Source organism: Rhinatrema bivittatum, chromosome 3, assembly GCF_901001135.1.
Source record: "Rhinatrema bivittatum chromosome 3, aRhiBiv1.1, whole genome shotgun sequence".
In the NCBI taxonomy this organism is placed as follows: domain Eukaryota; kingdom Metazoa; phylum Chordata; class Amphibia; order Gymnophiona; family Rhinatrematidae; genus Rhinatrema; species Rhinatrema bivittatum.
Window position 1 is genome coordinate 425,686,462 of NC_042617.1, and position 20,285 is coordinate 425,706,746.

A 20,285-nucleotide genomic window follows, 5' to 3' on the forward strand; every position below is an offset into this window, starting at 1 on the left:
GTTGCCTGCTGGCACTAATGCCTACCTTTTAAAATCTGTCGCTTTTATAATAAAAATGAACATTGGTTAAGGTTCCTCAGTTTCTCACTGGTTCCCCCAACCTCAAGTCTATGGGTTTTGGGTGGTTTGGGGGATTTTTACTCTAAAAAATGCCATGGCATTGATAGGGTGATTTTACTTTTAGAATAGATACATTTTGACATGGCAGGGGCATTTCCAACATCCCTTAAGACTCCCCACCTACACCCTGTGGGGTTTTTTTTTTTTTTACATTATTTAACTTAATTTGATTGGTTTTTTTTTTTTAATACTTTAAAACCTCTCTGGGGCGGGATCGCTGTTGCCAGTGATGTCATTGATGATGGTTTCCTAGCACTGGGGGCTTCCCCAGGGCTCCCAGACTCCTTGGCCAGCTCTATAATTTAGAACCAAGTTGGCCCTTATTTCCCTTACTCACCATCGTGGCTCATATCTGTACAGGAAGCAGTGACAGAGCTTGCTTCGATCCTGCCCCCTCATTGTTGTACTGCACTGCAGGGAGCTTCCTCCTACTCTCACGGTCCTTCCATTCTAGCCGGCACCATCAGGAGGCTGATCCTTCCATGAAGGAGCCTTCTTCCACGCTCCCATGGTGCTTTAAAAGCAGCCTCAGCAATGGGCAGCATGATGCTGCCCTGTCTCAGGCCCTCTCCACGTAGGCTTGCCTTATCCCACATGCCTGTGTCCTGCCTCCAACAGGCCTCACTTCCAATCCAGCCCTTACCTACAACAGGTGCCCCTTTCCTGCACCAAGCCCCAACTCAATAGTCACCCAGGGGAAAGTTAGAAAAGTTATATGCTGCAGAACTCCATGGCTTCCTGCCACCCGCAAGTCCCAGCCTCACAGCAGGGCCCATACTGCTCTTTGGTCTCCAGTTTTGGTGGTTTCCCCAAGGCCATCCATCCGGCCATCTCCAAGACAGATAATTATTATTTTTTTAACACCTTTATTTACCTGATGTTCCAGAAATTATGCGAGCTGCAGTATTTTGCACCAACTGCATAATGCATAATATTGTTTTGAGGCAGTCCAACATACAAGCAATGCAGTATTCCAGTGACTTAAGATTGGCTTCAGCTAAAACAGGATGCAGTCGGAACATATAAAGCTTTCACATGGATCATGAGCTTTTATCACTATCTAGGTTACTTAATGTTAATATAAATGAGCTGCTTTGCAGATAGTTACATTATTTCATTAATAGTTTTCTTGCTTTGGGGCTGTTTTTCTTCTTGTGATATCAGCTACACTCACAACAGCATTGCCGATTAGGGGTGTGCATTCGTTTGCAACATATTGGCAATCCGCAACGTACAGGGCCATATTCGTTGTATTCGTGGGGAAGCGAAACGTATCGCGATTCCCATGAATACAACGAATCTTCACCGAATTATTCGGCCATCTAAAGGAGCAAATTTAAACAAAAACCCCCACCCTCCTGACCCCCCCAAGACTTGCCAAAACTCCCTGGTGGTCCAGCGGGGGTCCAGGAGACATCTACTGCACTCACGCTGTTGGCTGCCGCTATTCAAAATGGCACCAATAGCCTTTGCCCTTACTATGTCACAGGGGCTACCGGTGCCATTGGTCGGCCCCTGTCACATGGTAGGATCAATGGACGGCCAGCGCCATCTTGTGCTCCTACCATGTGACAGGGGCCGACCAATGGCACCGGTAGCCCCTGTGACATAGTAAGGGCAAAGGCTATCAGACCTATTTTGAATACCGGCAGCCGACGGCGTGAGTGCAGTAGATGGCTCCTGGACCCCCGCTGGACCAGGAACCATCTGGGGGGGGGGGGTTCAGGAGGGTGGGAGGTTGTAGTTAATTAAATTTTAACCAGGAAACGAATAAGAATGGAACGCATGAACTGATCAGAGGCCCCTCTTGCCAAATGCAAAGTATCTGCCCCCCGACGAATATGAATACCGAATGTAACATATGTGGTCCCTCTGCAAATCCCTATTGCCGATATGTGATAATGTGGTTTTTAACAGGCATTGTTGTCTAATATCTGCTTAGTAAATAAGTTGGTCTAAAAGGTACCACCAGCCTCAGTTTCAATTTTGCTATTACAGTCTAACATGGATACCCTTCTGGAAGTTGTTTACCTGTTATAGTTGATAGGTTTATGATTACTAGGTTCCCAGTGGTTTGATCCGACCACAGATGACTCAATGTAGTAACCAAACAGGTTTTCCTCTTGTACAGGCTTGTCCCACTGCACAACAACTGATGTTTTTGTATTTCTTGTTGCCATTATTTGGTATGGGGCAGAGGGAACATCTGTTTAAAACACAAATTTAAAAATCTGCTTATAAATTATACCAATGAGTATAAAAAGAATATTGTACTGTAGTTAATGGAATTAAGGTTTAATATTTAGGGACATATTTAGGAAAGCCTAATCTATTATATTCAGTTCATTTGTGATTATATCCCTTAGTGAGTGATATAGTTCTGCCTTATGGCAGAGGATTTGGATTCTTTGAAATAATATGGGTTGGATTTTAAAACCTACATGCGCAGGTTACATTTGTGCACGCTACCTGGTGCGCACAAATGTACGCCCGATGCTATAACATGCGAGTGCATGTTATAACATCGGAGCAGCCTCGGAGGGAACTTTCCTTCTGCCCCACCCCCCACATTCCCCTCCCTTCCCCTACCTAACCTGCCCCCCAGCCCTACCTAAACCCACCCCTAACCTTTATTTCGTAAGTTGCGCCTGCATCCGGGCAGGCGTAGGTTGCGCACGCTGGCCGAGTGCCAGCGCGCGATCCCCCGACACGGCCGCTGTGCCGGAGGCCTCAGTTCTGCCCCCGCCCCACCCCTAGGCCCGCCCTTTTCACAAAGCCCCGGGACATATGCGTGTCCCGAGCTTTGCACGAGTGTGTGTGTCTTTTAAAATTCTCCCCTATATGTTTAAACAATTCCACTGTTCAGGACAATCAGTTTGTAAGCTATTTCACTTTTCAGTTGTGTTTACCTTTTTTTGAAAATGAATTTTATGGCTTACCAAGGCAATCTCTTGCCTGAATATCTGCAGTTACTTCAGAGGGCTCACTGGTACCAAACTTGTTAACTGAAAGAACTCGGAAATTGTATGACTTTCCATCGACTAGATCAAATACTGCATAGCGAGGAGATCTCACTGGAACTTGAGAGTTGACTCGTTGCCAGCTTTCGCTACCCACCAAGGACTAAGAAAATAAAACATGTGTGAAAATCATTTCTCTACTTTGTGGCTACAGTACTTATTTTAAGGCAAAAACAGATAAATAGCCTTGTTAAATATTTGAAGAATTTCTGTAATTTTCATCATTAATTTAGTTTAAAACACACACAATTTCTAGTATATTATTTTCAACCAACACAAATTACATAAAATCTAAATAACTATTAGTGGATGAATAGGCCAGGTAACTATTTTTCCATAAGACAATCTAGTAAAACAAACTGCATTCCTAGAACAAAAAAAGTTGAAATAATCCAATTCTTGTTTTTTCTTTTATTGGTTGCTTCTCCACTACTAAGAATCTTCCGTGCTTATCCCATGCTTTCTTGAATTCCAAAACTGGTTTGCCTCCACCAAATCCCAGTCAACTGGGATTTGGTGGAGGCTTTAAGTGAAAAAAAAAAAAGTGCCACATCCATGGCCTTTTAATCTCATCCCATAGCCTCTTATTCTGAAATGTCCCTTCTACTGAAGAATGCTTGCATCATGTACATGATTTATACTTTTTATAGCTAGATAGATAGATATAGCTATAGATATAAATAGATAGGTATAGATATATATGAGCATGCTATTGCATATGCAATAACTGTGATTTAAAATACTCCAAAAAGGTAAATAAATGATGGTAGAGTAAAGAAAATTTCTATGTAATTTATGCTCTCCTATATGAAACCTACAATGGAAAAATCTGTAATGGATTTATAAGAAAATTATAGAAGTACAAAGTTTCAATCAACAACTTAAATAAAAACGAGAGTGTGCAAGTTAGCCTAGCACGAAGGTACCATCGATATGTACTGTTACATCCAGGATTGAATATGTTATGAAGCCTGGCAGATTAGAGGAGAAAAAAGTCTGAGAAAATCCACATTTTTCAGTTCTAATAAAGGAAACTTATTTCAAAGACAGTCCCTTTTCTTTTTCTTCTTCTTATTATTATTATTTGGAGCTTTTCTATACCAGCATTCATGATACAATCACATCATGCTGGTTTACAGGTAACAGGGGGTGCAAAATCTTGAACATTTAACAAGTGGGGAAAAGCAAAAAAATTACAATAAAACAGAGGTGCTGGAACTGGGTGAAGAAGAAGACAAAGCAAGAGTAATTTAAAAGTAAGAGGAGCAATTATTTACATTGCGCTGAAAGGTATCTAAATGGTTGTTACAGTGAGTCAGTTAGATTCGGGAAAGGCTTGTTTAAATAACCAAATCTTAAGCCTTTTTCTGAATGTTAATAACCATGGTTCCTATCTGAGATCAGGGGGAATGGCATTCCATATAGATGGTCCCGCTGTAGAGAAGACCCGTTCTCTGTATGCTAGATGGTGTGTAGATTTGGTTTGGGGAACATGCAGGGATCCTCTGTAGGCTTCGCTGATGGGTCTGGATGAAGTGTGTAGTCTGAGTGGGATTTGAAGGCTAAGATGGGCTTGGGTATGGATGGTTTTATGGATGATGGTGACGGACTTGTGAAGAATTCTGTAATGTATTGGTAGTCAGTGTAAATTTTTGAGGATGGGAGAGATGTGGTCTCTTCTCCTGGTGTTTGTCAGGATTCTGGCTGCCATGTTTTGGAGCATCTGAAGAGGTTTGATGGAGGAGGAAGGGTGACCTAGCAAGATAGAGTTGCAGTAGTCTATTTTGGAGGACAGTTCTGAAGTCTTGAAAATGAAGGAGTGGTTTAATTCTTGTTAGTACTTGCAGTTTATAGAAGCAGTCCTTGGTTGTGTGGTTGATGAATGTTTTTAAAATCAGGCGGTTGTCGATTAATACTCCTAGGTCTCTTGCTTGGGTGACAAAGATGTTAGATGGTGCACTTTGTAGGGTATTACTGTTTTCCGGGGAGATGAGGGGGAGTTCAGTCTTGGCTGAATTTAGTAGGGGTGTGCATTCGGATTGACCGCATTAGTAAAACGCAACTCATATTTTTTTTTTACTTAAAAAATTGATTCGACATAAACGATCGGATTTCCCACATATCGAACATAGATATGTTCGATATGTGGGAAATCGCGATTGTTGAGCCAAAATAAAAATATAAACCCCCTCACCCTCCTTAATCCCCCCCCCCCCCCGACTTACCACAACTCCCTGGTGATGGAGCGAGGAGTGAGGACGCCATTTCTGCAATCCTTGGCGAGAAGCATGTGACGTCGGCGGCACGTCGAGTGACGCCGGCGTCACGTGATTCCCGGCTCGTTCGCGCCGGACGGCTCGTTCGGCCCAAAAAGAACTTTTGGCCAGCTTGGGGGGGCCTCCTGACCCCCCCAAGCTGGCCAAAAGTTCTTTTTGGGCCGAACGAGCCGTCCGGCGCGAACGAGCCAGGAATCACGTGGCGCCGCGTCACTCAGACGCGACGTCACGTGATTCCCGGCAAGTTCGCGCCGGACGGCTCGTTCGGCGCGAACAAGCCGGGAATCACGTGACGCCGACGTCACGTGATTCCCGGCAAGTTCGCGCCGGACGGCTCGTTCGGCCCAAAAAGAACTTTTGGCCAGCTTGAGGGGGTCAGGAGGCCCCCCCAAGCTGGCCAAAAGTTCTTTTTGGGCTGAACGAGCCGTCCGGCGCGAACTTGCCGGGAATCACGTGACGTCGCGTCTGAGTGACGCGGCGCCACGTGATTCCCGGCTCATTCGCGCCGGACGGCTCGTTCGGCCCAAAAAGAACTTTTGGCCAGCTTGGGGGGGTCAGGAGGCCCCCCCAAGCTGGCCAAAAGTTCTTTTTGGGCCGAACGAGCCGTCCGGCGCGAACGAGCCGGGAATCACGTGACGCCGCGTCACTCGACGTGCCACCGACGTCACATGCTTCTCGCCAAGGATTGCAGAAATGACGTCCTCACTCTCGCTCGATCACCAGGGAGTTGTGGTAAGTCTGGGGGGGATTAAGGAGGGTGAGGGGGTTTAATTTTTTTTTTGCACATATGTACATATACCCAACTCATTGGATTTTTTTTATGTCCATATTGGCCGCAAGTGGGACCCCCTTTCGGACATAAAAAATATGAACATAAAATTTTGCTCTGCACATCCCTAGAATTTAGTATCAGGTTTAAACTCGTGAGGAGGAGGTTATTAATCAAAGAAGGGCTCTATTTACTAAGCATTTTTCCTATATACACAACATAGGAGAAAACTCTTCATGAAATGGCCTCAAAATCTCTTTTCTTGTCAACAGTTTGAACTTTAAAATCTCTTGATATACTGCAGGAAGGCACGTTCCTCGCTGGCTGGCTCAGCCTGACCATAGGGATCCACACTAAGGCCTGCCTCTCTCCCTACTTCAAGGATCATCGGGAAGAACTCCCTCCCTTTATGCCTAGCCCAAGTTGTCTTGGATAGTCCTGCCTCCTTCCCCACCTGGCCCAACCCTGAGGAGCTGTAGGAAGACCTGCATCTTTCCCTGAGTAGCCCTTCAGTAGCCTCCCACTATGAAGGGAAGTGTAGGGCAAATAAACTTTTATTATTATTCAGATTGGGATAAATTCTCAAAAAGCTGCTGAGTGGCAGAGATAGCAAGCTATTTTTAGCTGGTTATTTTTAGGGTAATTTTCAGCCACAGGAGTGAATTTTCAATGCAGTTATGCTTGCAAAAGTAGCATATATGATAGCAATTTTCAAAAGTCCATTTATGCATATAAAATCTTACGAAAGTTCAAACCTATGGAGTGAATTTTTATAGTAGCAATTTTTAAAGTCCATTTACATGCATAAAGCCAATTGTTATGCACATAAATTATTTTAATTACCTCCTTTAATGCTGAGCAGCTTTTTGAAAATGTTTTCTGCTCAATGATCAACCTGCCTAACCAAGAATTAATTGAGCAAAAGTCCTCCTTCACATATGTCTTTCAATAAATAATATACAGCCAAAGAGAGGAAACAATTCATTTGTTATCAATCATCTTTATAATTTTTCAACATGGAGAACAACGTCATCAGTGCATCAATTTTTAATCCACTGTCTCTCGCCACACAATGGGCCGCAAACAGCATCAGCCGTTTTTTAGCACTTTAATGTAATCACTTGACGTTGTATCTCACTTTTTAACCACCCATTTATTTAGTTATTTAACCAACCCAATTCCCTCATACCAAAAGAGTTCTATGAATTTTATTAAACTAAATAATTTCAATAAAAGTACATAGCAACGTCAAGTGATTACATTAGTGATAAAAAAATGGCTGATGCTGTTTGCGGCCCATTGCGTGGCGAGAGACAGTGGATTAAAAATTGCTGCACTAAGTTCTGATGATGTTGTTCTCCAACTTGAAAAATTATAAAGATGGTTGACAACAAATGTATATTGTTATTATTGAGGGGATTTTGGCATCTGTGTTGTGTTTCAATAAATAATGTCATAAGAATATAAGAAGTGCCATGCCGGGTCAGATCAAAGTTCCGCTGAGCCCAGCATCCTGTCTTCAACAATGTCCAATATGGATCACTAGGAAGTACCTGCAGATCCCAAAAAATAGATCCATATCTTCAGAGATGACTGGTGGCTTTCCCCAAGTCTGCCTAGCTAATAATTGGGAATGGACTTTTTTTTCAGGAACTTGACCAGTCCCTTTTTAAAACTCAGCTATACTAAATGCCTAGACCATTTCCTCCGGCAACAAGTTCCATAGTTCAAGTGTGTGTCCCCCAACAGCAACCTCTATTGCCCTCTGACATGTGCCGAAGCACTGGTAGAAGATGCCAAACAGCAGTGCCAGCAGGAGGGCAATTATCATCCTGCCCATGGAAAAGAGTAACTTACAATATTGTAAGTACAAATTCCAGAGATGGGTCCAGGGGTGCTTTCAGGTGAGTAGGGGGGTTTATTTGCTGTTCAAGAGGATGGAGGATCATGTGGGCTGTCAAGGGAATTTCTTGATCTGTTGAGCAGGAGGGAGATTGAGGACTGTCAGAAGACTATCTGCAGAATGAATGGAAGAGAGATCTTGTGGGGAGAGCAGTCAGGGGATTTTATTTGCAGATCATGCAGAATGAATGTGAGATTTCAGTCTCTGAGTTCAGATTTAGGAAAGCTATCCCTAGCGCTAGCTTTTAGGGTCGCTAAATTTATATATTCGGCCCTGGTCAGTTTTCAAAAAAGTCAATCTAGCCTCCTAATTCCTTTGAAAATTGACCATTTTATCCTTACAAAGCTCATCACAATGTAAAAGTGTATTAGAAGAATACCTTTCACTCCAGCCAGAGATTACAGCAAGCCATTTTATAATAGTTAAAAACTGGTGAATGAATCATTGCACTCTTGCTCCTATTTTTCTTTAAGGCTTCATTATAAATTTTTCCATTGCAGGTTTCTCACACTTATATTTTACTTACATTATGCAAGTGCAGATGAACATAAATTGCACAAAAGTTGTCTTTACTTCTACCAGGATATATTTACCTCTCTGGGGTGAATATTTATACAATTCTCATAATGATAAAACGCAGAAATGCTATTATTTCTCCATTTTTCACTTCAGTACAGCAAAAAAATATATATATTCTTTGAAATGAATTACACCAGGCTGTGTAAATTTGGCTAGGAACATCCATACCTTTTCAACATAATACGCTAATGGCTCCCTGCCACAAGGAACAGGTGGATCCCAGCTGAGTACAACATATGTTTTGCTGGTTTCTGAAGCATGTACATTGGTAGGAGCTCCCGGAATCTTAAAATCACCTGGAGGAGTAATAAAGTTGGTGAATGTTAAAAGTCAAATTAACCCCCAGGTCAACAAATCTATGGTGCAACTCATCTTTCTGAACTCCCTACAACAGATTGCTTGGTTTTTATGGACCATAAATTTGATGTAACAGTATGCTGGTTGTTTCACCTCTATTTTTGGAAACTCATCTAGCAAGCTGAAATGTGTTTTGACCTGTAAAGTCATAGCTTCATGAATTTCCTTACTTATCTTTAAATTACTTGATTCCATGAATATTACTATTAATCCTAATTAGTATATAGAAACAGAAAGATTAATTCAACAAGCTAAATTAAATGTGAAAAGAAAAAATTCCATCTAGAAGTGTGCTACATGTACAGCACATATAGGGGTAGATTTTAAGAAAGTGCGCCTTCGCGTACTTTTGTTGGCGCACCAGGCGCCAACAAAAGTACGCTTGATTTTAGTAGATACGCGCGTAGCCGCGCGTATCAGCTAAAATCCAGGATCGGCACGCGCAAGGCTGCCGATGTCGTGTAGCCGGCGTGCGCCGAGCCGCGCAGCCTGCCGCCGTTCCCTCCAAGGCCGCTCCGAAATCGGAGCGGCCTCGGAGGGAACTCGCTTTCGCCCTCCCCTCACCTTCCCCTCCCTTCCTCTATCTAACCCACCCCCCGGCTCTATCTAGCCCCCCCCCCTACCTTTGTCGGGGGATTTACGCCTCCCGGAGGGAGAAGTAAATCCCCGCGCGCCAGCGGGCCGCTAGCGCGCCGAGACGCGACCTGGGGGCAGTTCCGGAGGGCGCGGCCACGCCCCCGGACCGCCCCGGGCCGAAACCACGCCCCCGGGCCCGCCCCCGAAATGCTGCGTCCCGCCCCCAAAACACCGCGCCGATCCGACACGCCCCCGACACGCCCCCCTCGAAAAACCCCGGGACTTACGCGAGTCCTGGGGCTCTGAGCGCGCCAGTAGGCCTATGGAACATAGGCGCACCGGCGCGCAAGGCCCTGCTCACGTAAATCCTCCCGGATTTACGCGAGCAGGGCTTTTAAAATCCGCCCCTTAGATTTTAGCCTATGTAAGCTGTCTCAAAATGACAATATGCTTTATTAAAAAATGTCTCCATGCCTGATGCATATTTTTTAAACCCTATAAATGCTTCTTTTAGTGTTGTTTTAACTAATTACCTCATTTTACAATAGTTTTCCTTTTTAACGTTAAATACTAATGTAATAGTTTTATTTATTCTCCCTCCAGTGATTATGTCAAATTTGATTGCATTCTGATTACTTTTACTAAGTGGCTCCACCACCTTTACTCTTTGCTCAAAGTCTTATATACATTTTTAGCAGGGGTATAAATCACTGGATTTACTACTAATTTAATAAACTAATGAGATGCATAATGCATGAGGGCTATGAAAAGTGTACTATGAAAGTGTACCAAATGATACAAACAATGCTATAAGCAATATATCAGTCCCAAAAATTATTATTCAACCAAAAATAATATGTAAATACTATACTTAAAACACATCATAAAATATCAATCAAGACCACCCTTATTTTAAAACAGGATCCATCCATACCATATATTCACATCCAAAACACACAATCACAATCTACCTACCAATGCATTTATACAATATAAAAACAGTAATGTATCCCAACATGTTTCGCTATACAAAGCTTCTTCAGGGGGATAAAATATAAATCTTAGGTGACATCCAATAAAATCTAATTATAGAATATAGATGGAGATAGCACATCCGATATTCTTACAAACAAAAAATTGGAAATCAGATAGTTATACCTTCCGTATGTCAGAGCTTTAAGAGTTAACAAGTTTGCTTTTAAAATATTTTCCCTGCTGACAAGCTCAGTGCTCCCTCCAAAATTCCCAAGGGAGGCAAATTTAGAAAGTCAATAAGGGGACCTCCATGGGCAGGTTTATGACTTAGCTGATTAATACAGATTTTCCATGCTTACCTACAAAGTTTACCTGGGCAATCCCGGTTGCACACATAGCAGGCCTAAATTTAGCAGGACACATTTTAAATGGCTAGTTTTAGGATAAAATTATCAGCCAAAAACCTAGCCATTTAAAGTTTGGCTGAAAATTCACCTAAAGGTGGAACAGTTTATTTTTGCTGCTCGGTGGATTTTTGAAAATTGCCCCCAGTGTCAATAATGTGATCGCTTCCATCAATCTGCTTCAACCTGAGCTTTTGGCAAGGCTGATTCCATTAAAGTCATTTTCCCCATCAATTAGCAGCGTATATATATTTTATAGAAACATAGAAACATGATGATAGAAAAAAAACCGTATTGCCCGTCCAGTTTGCCCATCTGTCCAATTAATTTCGCATTATAATTCTAATTATTTCCTTAGAAATCTCCTTTATTTATCCCATGCTTTCTCAAATTCAGATACTGTTTTTCTCTCCACCACTTCCACTGGGAGGCTGTTTCACACATCCACCACCCTCTCTGTAAAGAAATATTTCCTAAGATTATTCCTAAGTTTGCACCCTTTCTGCACCTCATCTCATGACCCCTCATTCTAGAACCTCCTTTCCATTGAAAAAGGTTCACCTCCTGTGTATGGAAATCTTTGAGATATTTGAATTTCTTTATATCTCCCCTATTTCGCTTTTCCTCTAGGATATACATGTTTAGATCTTTAAGTCTATTTCCATTTGCTTTAGAACGAATACAAATGACCATTTTAGTAGCCACCCTCTAGTCTGACTCCATCCTGTTTATAACATTTTGAAGAAACTACAAGCAGCTAGCACAGAGTACAGTGCATACAAGCTACACATTAAGAAGAACAAACCTTTCAAGTCATCCTGAGAAAGAGCAATTGGTTTTCCTTGATCCGTATGAATGGCTATGGATATAAAAACATATTTATGTATTTTAATATTACAAACTATGTGTACCACATAAGAACATTTGTATCATATATTGTGGCTTATCGACTAAAATGTGTTACCTCTAGAGGCGTCGAGAAAGTTTTGCATTAATGGTGACATTAAATTGAATTTTGCAGAAATGAAATGTGTGCTACATTCAAATGAGCTTATCACTATAACTTTGTATATTAATCAGTTCATTTAAATTTGAATGCAAAAATCTGAAGTAATAGGAAAACATCTGGGTTACGATTAAAAAAAAATGTTCCAGCATTAATGGCATGCTAACACAAATTAAGCACCAATATAGGTGTTTAACAAATCAAATATTAATTTTGTTTCATAAATAGATCCTTCTGAATGTAGTATCTGATTATCATATGTAACAATTTCAATATGAGTAAAATATTAATATAAATAATTAATTTTTACAATTAAAACTACTGGAGCAGTGGGATTCACTCCCAGCCCTTGAGGGCCGCAAATAGTTTTCAGGATACCCCTAATGAATATGCATGTGCACTCTCATGCATATTCATTAGGGATATCCTGAAAGACTGACCTGTTTGTGGCTCTCAAGGGCAGGGATTGAATATCACTGTACTAGAAAGAGCCAGGTCTGCCAACAGTTAACAACTTCTTTTCCATGCTGAGGTGTAGCCTTCAGATTTTTCTCTCCCTAGAAAAGTGAAGAGAAGATGCTTTGTGGAAAACATGTTTCAATTTCATGGCTCTTTATCTCTATAAATTGCAAACAATTTTATAAATTTGTATTTGCAAATTTATGGATGAAGTTACATTAGCCATAGTCACATAACCCCGATAACGTCTCCACTGTATAAGCCTAAAGATAAACTAAAATTAGTATTACAGGAGTAAGTATATAACAAATTCAGTTTAATATATGTAAACCTACTCATTGGCATGGCCAGAGCAGAAGGATCAAGAGCAGCAACTGCCTCAGAGATTCTGGAAGGTCTGCTAATGCCAGCATTATTGACGGCTCTCACGCGAAATATATAGGACTGTCCCTCATTCAATTCACGTACAGGATATTTGCAGATCTTTACTGGTGCATCATTACACTGGATCCAGTTCCCTGTACCCACCTCACACCTGAGGAATGAGGAATGCAAATTAAGTTAATAAATTATTGTAAACTGCATGCGATCAAGTTTTTGTCAGAAGATGGCAGTATGCAAGTATAACATAGCACAGCATAACAGGGATACACACATGCAAATGAAAAAAAGGTATGGAGAGAAAGCTTACATTAGGTATAGGTATAGTATACACTAGGCTTAATTCCCTATTCTCTGGTACACATACCAAATTATGGGTCAACCTGTATGTTCATTATAAAACTTTGAAGTTTTAGAGGCCTATTTACTAAAGTGAGTTAAAATCTCACATTAGCGTAGAGTTTTAACTCAATTAGGTAAATGTGATTTACAAAACTGTGGCAAGTGAATACTGCAGTTTAGTAAATTCTGCATTCCTACACCTGGCAATGCACAGATGTTAGCTTGTTGGATGCTCTGAGGGAAAGTTAATTATACTGCTTGAGGTGTAGTTAACTTCTGGGGATTTCACACAAGCTTTGGGAGCTTAATGCAGAATGTAGTTTATGTTAAGTCGTTTTAATATTAATTAGCTGCTTTGCATGCATTTTCATGTAACACAGTGAAATTTTCAGTGGAATCAGTAACACTTAAGTTTGTCTTGATTAGATTGTAAGCTCTAATGAGAAGGGACTGTTTCCTACATGTGGTTTGTACAGCACTGCATATGTTGAGTAGCGCTATAGAATTGCTAAGTAGTAGTAGTAGTAGTACTTCTTTACAGTAAGGGACAGTTAATAATAACATGCATTAAAGCATTAACACACTTTACTAAACAACCTTTTATTGAGATTCTGGGTCAGATTTTTGTGCTAAATTTGGAGAAATTTTGTTGGGTATAGTTATTTTTAAATATGAAAATTGTTGAAACACACAAATCTGTCCAAAGTTAAGACTTTTTCGCTTGTCACCTCTATAAAAAAAACTAGCTGAACAGATTTTTACTATAAATATGTTTAAAAAACAATTTATATTCCACTTATAATGGACCAACAATGCTAAGCAGATTGAAAAGCAACACATATAGGGGCAGATTTTCAGAGCCCTGCTCGCGTAAATCCGCCCAAAACCGGGCGGATTTACGCGAGCAGGGCCCTGCGCGCCAGGAAGCCTATTTTACATAGGCCTACCGGCGCGCGCAGAGCCCCGGGACTCGCGTAAGTCCCGGGGTTTTCGGAGGGGGCGTGTCGGGGGCGGGCCCGAACCGCGCGGCGTTTTCGGGGCGTGTCGGGAGCGTTCCGGGGGCGTGGCTACGGCCCGGGGCGGCCCGGGGGCATGGCCGCGCCCTCCGGACCCGCCCCCAGGTCGCGTCCCGGCGTGCAGGAGGCCCGCTGACGCGCGGGATTTACGCCTCCCTCTGGGAGGCGTAAATCCCCCGACAAAGGTAAGGGGGGGGGTTAGACAGGGCCGGGCGGGTGGGTTAGGTAGGGGAAGGGAGGGGAAGGTGAGGGGAGGGCAAAGGAAAGTTCCCTCCGAGGCCGCTCCGATTTCGGAGCGGCCTTGGAGGGAACGGGGGTAGGCTGCGCGGCTCGGCGCGCGCCGGCTATACGAAATCGATAGCCTTGCGCGCGCCGATCCAGGATTTTAGCGGATACGCGCGGCTCCACGCGTATCTACTAAAATCCAGCGTACTTTTGTTTGCGCCTGGAGCGCAAACAAAAGTAGGCTATTCGCGCTCGTTTTAAAATCCGCCCCACACTGTGCATATATATAGATATATTGACAGTTTAGCAATTATAGCTATAACTTCTACTGATCCATATTCAGTAAGGGGCGGATTTTAAAAGGGTTACGTGCGTAAAACCTCAGGACAAAATTAAGGTAGGGGGGGTTTAGGTAGGGCCGGGGGGCGGCTTAGATAGGGGAAGCAAGGGGAAGGTGGGGGGGGGGGCCAAAGAAAAGTTCCCTCTGAGGCCGCTCTGATTTCGGAGGGTACGGGGAAAGCCATCGGGGCTCCCCTAGGGCTCGGCACACGCAAGGTGCACAAGTGTGCACCCCCTAAAATGCACGCAGCTGCCCACGCATATTATAAAACCGGGCATACATTTGTGTGCGCCAGGTAGCACGCACAAATGTACTCCGCTCATGTATGTTTAAAAATACGGTCCTAAGCTGGCAAGCAGCAAGTTAACTGGTTAGAGTTAACCAGGTAATTTTAGCTGGTATATTCAGCAGGACATGTCTCCCACTGAATACGCTCAGCTAAAATTATCTGTGCACGTTTACCAGGATAGTTTGAAACCTCAGCAGCTGCATTCAGCAAATAGCCAGTTAAGTAAAAATGGAAAGAACAAAATGGCAAGTAGGGAGGTTCCCCAAGCCCCCAACTGATTATTTCCAAAAGCACAGCCTCCTGTAGTCATTACGGAGTTCACATGAAATAACATGCACAAATGCACAACACTGCTGAGTCCATCTAGTAGCACTGTAGAAATGATAAGAACATAAGAACATAAGAAAATGCTATACTGGGTCAGACCAAGGGTCCATCAAGCCCGGAATCCTGTTTCCAACAGTGGCCAATCCAGGCCATAAGAACCTGGCAAGTACCCAAAAACTAAGTCTATTCCATGTTAACGTTGCTAATGGCAGTGGCTATTCTCTAAGTGAACTTAATAGCAGGTAATGGACTTCTCTTCCAAGAACTTATCCAATCCTTTTTTAAACACAGCTATACTAACTGCACTAACCACATCCTCTGGCAACAAATTCCAGAGTACTCTAGCTCTAGGGATTCCTGCAACCTATTTTTAAAAATGTAATAAAAGTTACTTGGTAATACTTTTAAAATTAATAAGAGAAAATATTTTTTTACTCAATGCATAATTAACCTCCGGAATTTGTTGCCAGAGGATGTGGTGAAAGCTATTAGTGTAGCTGCATTTTAAAAAGGTTTGGACAAGTTCCTGGAGGAAAAGTCCATAATCCATTATTAAGGTAGAGTTTCAGAAATCCACTGCTTTTTCTTGGGATAAGAAGCTTGGAATCTATCTATCCCTTTGGGATCCTGCCAGGTTCTTGTGACCTGGCTTGGCCACTGTTGGAAACAGAACACTGGACTTGATGGATCTTTGGTCTGACCCAGTATGGCAAGTCTTATGTTTTTATAATTCTAATGGTAAGTGCTGTTTAAGGATGAAACATGGGGTAGATTTTCAAAGCATTACGCGCATAAACCCCGTGAATTTACGTGCATGACCGGCCTTACGCGCGCCAGGCCAATTTTGAAAGGCCCGGTCCCACGCATAAATCGCCAGGACGCGCGTAAGTCCCACAGCCTCGGGAAAGGGACGGGGAGGGGGTGGGGATAGAGGCCACCGGCACAGCAACCACCTGCACACACATTATAAAATCGAGTATCCATGTATGTGCGCCGGGTAGCAGGCGCACATGGATGCGCACGCACATCTTTGAAAATCTACCCCATAGCTGTCACCAGAAATGCCACTTTTCTTCATTAGCAAAGGTCTGTTCTTCACCAGTAATCTCTATGGTATTGCTGTTCTCTTAGAGCTCAACTGACCTTCACCAGCTCCTGACAAACCTTCTGAAACAGGCACACCAGTGAGCATTGTCTGAAACCCAGCCATTTTCTCCCAGGCATCTTAAAAATTGTATTTTATCAATCTAATGGACGTTTTGTCATATTACTTCCAATTTCCTGACATTGTCTTTGTGTATAGGGTCCTTATTGTGTCTTTGCAAAGACCTGTGCAGGAGTAAGAATTAATTTCCTGTGGTTGTGCAAATCTGGCCTTATCTGCAGCAGCACAACATTAGATACTTGTCATCCACTTCTGCTCTAGCATCAGATTTATTCTGACCACTCGGAGTGTGTTCTGCTTTCTAGTCTTTCTGAATTTTGTACATAACCTTATCCTGTTTTACTACTGTTTCACTCCTTCCTCTCTCCCAATTTACGTTACTCCCAGTTATACCCCCCCCCCCTCAACATATCTAGTTTTTGCTTTGTTACTGCGTTTTATTGTTCTTTGTTCCATGTAAAGGCAATGCCTACATATACCTTGGTTATTAAGTTACATGTAAACCGACACGATGTGCAAACGGTTGTCGGTATATAAAATTATTTTAAATAAAAATAAATAAATAGTCTACCACTAAGCCTTTCTCTACATTAAACCATGTGCACAAGAAAAATCTTCAGATAATTCAGTTGGCCGTTAAAATAAAACAAATTCATAAATACCCTCATTTCTCCATCTGATGACATTTCATTTCTTAGAAAATATTGGTGTTTAAGTTTCTAGAAGGTCTTGCTACTTTGCCACTCCCAGGGTCATGAAATGTAAGTAATTTGAGCACTGCTGTGCTACCAGCAGAGCTCAATGCAGGTATCACATAAATACAGCATGGACAGTGAACTGCAGTCATGGGAAAGGTTTGCTCGCTTTTTAAGTTATTGTGGCTATAATCAAAAGGGCACACACATTATTCGAAATAGTTAAATGAAATATAAGAATCAAAATATTTTAATCCAAGAAAGGAGGCCCAGGGATAAACTCAAAAAAGAGGAAACAGCTGACCTGAGAATCAGCTAAGTTGGCATCTTAAATAATCTGCCTAGTGCTGCTGCTTTACCATTATAGTAACTATAATGTAAGCCTACTTTATAAAGGGGTAGAGAAACCCCATGGTTAGGTTCTATCGCTGGGGTTTGCAAACAAAGCAAAACTACGGGAGTTGTTTTTCTTTGAATATTGCTCCATGAAAAGTACCTACACAACTTTGTACACGCTTTATTGTGCAGGTGCTCAATTAAGGCAAGAATGCGTGGGTACTTTTGATTATTCCAAGTGGCACCCCTGACCAGATCCCACGTTGGCAATGCCTCCAAAGATTTGCAAGCAAAGGTACCCACATTGTTGCCTTTTCCTGCAGATGATACAGCATTTTCCCCATGGAAAAGGCTATCAATATTGCCCTCGGTGTCTCGTTCCTTTTCTGGTATGACTGTGACTGTTATGACTCTGGCAATCTAAGCAGAAAAATATTTTTCCTAGAAATACTATTCAGTTTATTTCTTTGAGCAGACTAACTGACAATAGAGATGATTAAATTACACTGTACAGTAATGTGGACTCAGGGAAGGCAATAACGAAAGCCCTTTCCACAGGTGAAATACCGTCTTACCCACAGAAATGGGATTTCTTACTCTGGTAAAAGTACTCTTGTTTGTCGATAGCACAGGTATTTATATCCATGTGTTTAGGGTGGCATTCACACATGGTGGGACGCACTTACATAGGTAGTTTTGAATAATCAGAACTGCCTGGGTACCTGCACAGAAAGCAGCCACAAAATTGTATTCAACTGAAAAAAACCACCTTAACTCATTCAATCAGATTGACCATTTCAGAGTTCTCTGGTGGACAAAAGCAGATGACCACATTTAAAATAAAAACAAAACAAAACATAGTTACATAGTAATGATGGCAGAAAAGGACCAAATAGTCCATCCAGTCTGCCCAGCAAGCTTCCCATGGTAGTATTTGTCATGCTGTGCAGGTTACCCCCCATGTTTCTCTTAAGGGTAGCAACTGCCGCTCCATGCAATTATCCCCAAGCCTTATGATAACCCATAAAAAATGTACTGCCGGCAACATTTTTACTGGGTGATGAGCCTTGTTGAAAATTCAGACAGTACTGATGTGGTTTGTTTATGGATTTGGCCTTAGAAGCATCCTGTGCTTTTTCACTTATGTCTGAGTATCAGTACCCCAGACTGTAACAGTCAGGGCCCATGTTAGTTGTCACCTGAATCCAATTCCTCTTCCACACCAGTTGCAGGCAAGAAGTATAACACAAGTCAAATATACATGATTTAGAATCCTGATTCACTAGAATTTTTCTCTCATTCTATAAAGATGGGGAAAAAAGTTTAGCAAATCAGATCCTTACTTGGATAACAATACAGATCTGGATAATGAATCTTTGTATATATCTTTGTTTTTACAGACTTTCTTAAATAACACAGCTACTATATTTTTAATATGTATCTCTAGAAGAAAATTTTAAAGTGCATGTATACCTCTCTACAAAATACCCAATGACTGGAGCCTCATTGACTGTGTTTGGTGGTTTCCAGGTAATAATTGCATAATCTTTGTTGGCATCATGACATTCAACATCCATTGGTGCTCCTGGGGCTCCTGCAACTAGAGCTTCAGCATCTAGAATGGAAAATCACAAAGAAAATATAAACAACTCTAAAGCTAGTTGTAGCTAAGAAGATTTAAGGATTGGACAAAAAGAAATTGAAACAGACTGCTAATCTGCAAAAGTTAGTGCAAAGGGCACTGCAAGACTTTTTATGATCATTACGTTTTACCCTTTAGAACAAAAGTATTATTGCAAATGTATTACAAAATATTTTGCTTGCACATTTTTTGGTGAAATCTTATTCCCTTCCAAAGTTTCAGGTCCAGGGGCAGGAGTGGAGGATATCATCTGCCTTGGGAGGAAGAAAGCAGTGTCAGTGATTCATCCAGTGGAGAAGGAGAATAACAGGAGGAGAGAATAGCAGTAGCACTAGCCCTGGATTTGTCAATAGGCACCCATTATGCCTACGCCTAGGGCAGCAAACATTTAGGGGTAGCAGGATGGCTAATATTTTCTGCCTTCTAGCTCTGCTAATCTCATTCAGCAGAGAACAGCCCTCTGCTACCCTGAAACAGACCCTTACAGGAGGAAGGGGTGAAAGCACCAAAAGTGCCTAGGGGTGGCAAAACCCTAAATCTATCCTTGAGTGGCACACCAGGGCAGATGAGAACAGGAAGATAGTGGCCTAACATGAAAGAGGAGACCATATTGACTCAATACCACCTGCAGGTTAATGAAAAGCATGCTATAAGAGGAGGAGGAGAAAAAGGCTAGTTATTAGGCAGGGAGTATGCGCTATATCTGTTCCCATACATCCTTCGATGCCACCTTCTTGCTGATATAGCTGCTTCCCTGGGCCATCTTCCTCCAGGAGACAACTCCATTCCTTTTGCAGCTCCGCATCATTAGCTTTTGCGTGGGTAGATGCAGGGGGAAAGGTGGAATAAAAGGAGAGTGAGGACCAGGAGGAAGCAGTGTGAATTAATTGGTTGAAAGTAGGTTTGAGAATACAGGAAGAAACACAATGGGAAAGGAGTCATGGGATGAGGGGTGGCTTAGGATACTAGGAGGGGTGAAAGACAGAAGGGGTGAGAAACAGAGAATGTTAGAGGGCTTTGAGGAGGAGGAGAAGGAGGTGAGTGATGAAAGAATTGGAAACATAAGAAGAAGAAAATGCCATA

The 20,285-nt window shown here is 42.2% G+C and overlaps 1 protein-coding gene across 2 annotated transcripts in view; it reads right to left on the bottom strand.

Annotated features, from left to right (window-relative positions):
• Positions 1–20,285, bottom strand: part of MYOM2 (myomesin 2) — a 261,629-nt gene that overhangs the window by 132,562 nt on the left and 108,782 nt on the right. For both annotated transcript variants that reach the window (XM_029595753.1, XM_029595751.1), the window contains 6 exons: positions 19,034–19,175; positions 12,780–12,979; positions 11,785–11,838; positions 8,836–8,963; positions 3,060–3,243; positions 2,152–2,326 (listed from right to left, as the gene is read on the bottom strand). In XM_029595753.1, coding sequence (XP_029451613.1) covers positions 2,152–2,326; positions 3,060–3,243; positions 8,836–8,963; positions 11,785–11,838; positions 12,780–12,979; positions 19,034–19,175 — 883 coding nt within the window. The remainder of the gene's footprint in view (positions 1–2,151; positions 2,327–3,059; positions 3,244–8,835; positions 8,964–11,784; positions 11,839–12,779; positions 12,980–19,033; positions 19,176–20,285) is intronic.